Source organism: Triticum aestivum, chromosome 1A, assembly GCF_018294505.1.
Source record: "Triticum aestivum cultivar Chinese Spring chromosome 1A, IWGSC CS RefSeq v2.1, whole genome shotgun sequence".
Taxonomy (NCBI): Eukaryota; Viridiplantae; Streptophyta; class Magnoliopsida; order Poales; family Poaceae; genus Triticum; species Triticum aestivum.
Genome location: NC_057794.1, coordinates 282,384,027 through 282,386,525, shown reverse-complemented (window position 1 = coordinate 282,386,525; position 2,499 = coordinate 282,384,027). Strand labels below are relative to the sequence as shown.

The following is a 2,499-nucleotide window of genomic DNA, read 5'->3' as shown; positions in this document are numbered from 1 at the left end:
CACAAAGGGGGAGGCATGTATGGGATTGTCGAGCCCGGGCGAGGTGGCGAGCAGGTGGATCTGTCGGCTCTCAGCATGTGGGGCGGGGAGGCTCGCCGTCGCGGGGAGATCGGCGGCGAGGTGAGGTGGGTGGGATGGGTGGGGTGGAGTGGAGTCGCGGTCGCAAGTGAGAGCATGAGTCGCCTTATTTCTCGTCACGTAGATCCTACAATTTTTTTTACTGCCTGGTTACCACAATAAATGGATCTGCTGGCCTCTTCACTATTTACGCATGGCCTTGATTTGCCCACGGATTTCAAAGAGGACACGATCCCCTTTTCCTTTTTGCGGGCAGAAGAGGACAGGGTCTCATGGGTTCGTTGGATGGCCAGCAGCTACTATGTATACTCATGTGCAAAAACGCAAGCGAAGCAAATACTCCGCGCCCATACCTCGGCCAAATTCAAGCCATTTCTGGCTCCATTCACTCGCAAACAACGAAACAGTACTACGCTCCTCCCATGACACCGCAATGCTGCGACACACTGGCATCTTAAAAAAAATGCAGTACTAGTACACCGGCAGCAACGATGGCAGACGCCGTAAATATGCTCAACCAGGCCCCCCATTAAAGTCACTCCGCGAAACAAACCTTATCCACACCACTCCCCCGTCCCTCTCCCGCCGCTATAAAACCCGCCGCTCCACTCCACCAGTTGGAGTAGGAAGAAGAACAAAACGCCATCGCGGTTCACATACACTTTTACACACGGCAGCACACGGAACACGCACACACGTTGCTTGTGCGCCTCCTCCGCCGGATCACGAGCCAACCGCACCGAGGTCGGCGGGGTAAGAGCGCGCGACGATGGCCGGCCGGAGCAGCAGCCGTTCCATGGTGTCCGCGCACCGGCTCTTCGCGCCGGCGCCCGCGCGCACCCTGCAGCACGCGGCCGACCCGGCCCTGGAGCTCGACGAGGCCGACATCATCTGGGGCGGCGCGGCGCTGGCGTCTTCCCCGCCGGCCGACGCGTACGGGCGGGCCCTGTCCGCGTCCACTCCCTCCAGGGCCTCCAAGCCGCGCGCCGCGGCGCCGCGGGATGCCGCCGGTGGCGGTGGCGGCGTCGGGGGCCCGGCGTCGCTGCCCGTCAACATCCCCGACTGGTCCAAGATCCTGGGGGCGGAGTACGGCGGGGGCAGCGCCGGCGCGGGGCGGTGGCCGTCGGACGATCGCGGGGACGCGTACCTGGACCGCGGCGACCGGCAGTGGGTGCCGCCGCACGAGCAGCTCATGTACCGGGAGCGCGCCGCGGCGTCCTTCTCGGTGCGCGAGGGCGCCGGGCGCACGCTCAAGGGCCGCGACCTCCGCCGCGTCCGCAACGCCATCTGGGAGAAGACCGGCTTCCAGGACTGATCCTGATCCGGCCCACCCACGGCGATCGATCGTCCGTCCCCTTACGATTAATTTGATGAGTTTTTTTCTTTTCTTCTACGAGTAGTTTGTGATCGGTGATGAGAATGAGATGAGATGCAGGGAGAGTAGTAGAGATTGGTTAAGCCTCTGGTTTTGGCAGTTTTCCCCGGAGAGGCTGGCTGGCTCGATGTACTACCGCTTAATCGATTGCTCCTTAACAAAGATGATGAGTACGAGTTGTACCAGCACTGTCCATGTGCTGCCCACTGATTTCTTGCTGGTTAACCACTGATCTATAATGATCTGCCATCACCAGCAGTAGTACTAGTACTACTAAAATGATCTGCCACCTGCAGAGAAAACTGGTTGGTGCAGATAGGCGTAGTAGTACTACTGTTTGTAAAGATTCCAGAGAAATTAGTTGTAGGTAGAGTGAGCTGTTGGGATTATTGGCAGAGCAGATTTTCGATTTAAAAAGGGAGCCTAGTCTATCGGGGGAGTTGGGGGCAGATTTGGACGTGCGGAGAATAAAATTTGTAAACAAATCGCATGCGAAATGGATAGGGAAGAGAGAGAGAGAGAGAGAGAGAGAGAGAGAGATGGAGAGATGGAGAAAGTGGGAGGGGCCCTGATTGGACGATGGGGGAGAAATGTCGACACTTCGCATTAACTAGTTAGTTCGCCCGCATACTTAACTGCAAAGTACTAGCATTGCCTCCAAAAAGAAGGAATAAAAATAGCGACCCGAGTAGCAGAGCAGGAATATGAACAAACACCTCACGTTTAGTCTTGCAAGGGCAACCAATGGTTTGGTAGATCACAGCTGATGAAGACGTCAGAGAAAGCTACCGGTCAAAAACACCGCGTACACAAGGTCTCGTATAGAATTTCAGCTGTGTTTGTATGACTTTGGACCTCATGCAGCATGTATCACTTTGAAACTCATGCTGGCTCACATTTCTTCTAATGGACCGCCTTTTTTTTAGAATATGGACCGCCTGTTCTAGAAGGTATTTCAGTGCTAGATAGACTAATTTCGGACGAAGAAATAGATCGCCTCTTCTAGAATGTAATAGTATAATACCAGTGTTCACGTCTCTTATCCT

General features: G+C 55.5%; 1 protein-coding gene across 1 annotated transcript; it reads left to right on the top strand.

The window, feature by feature from the left end:
• Nucleotides 1-690: 690 nt before the first annotated feature.
• LOC123046089 (uncharacterized) lies at nucleotides 691-1,638 on the top strand. The gene has a single exon (XM_044469380.1). It carries the CDS (start codon nucleotides 848-850, stop codon nucleotides 1,391-1,393), a length of 546 nt encoding a protein of 181 aa, XP_044325315.1. The 5' UTR covers nucleotides 691-847; the 3' UTR covers nucleotides 1,394-1,638.
• Nucleotides 1,639-2,499: the final 861 nt, after the last annotated feature.

Bases quoted from the DNA above. Each gene is read 5' to 3' on its own strand.
- LOC123046089 (XM_044469380.1), top strand. From the start codon at position 848: ATGGCCGGCCGGAGCAGCAGCCGTTCCATGGTGTCCGCGCACCGGCTC.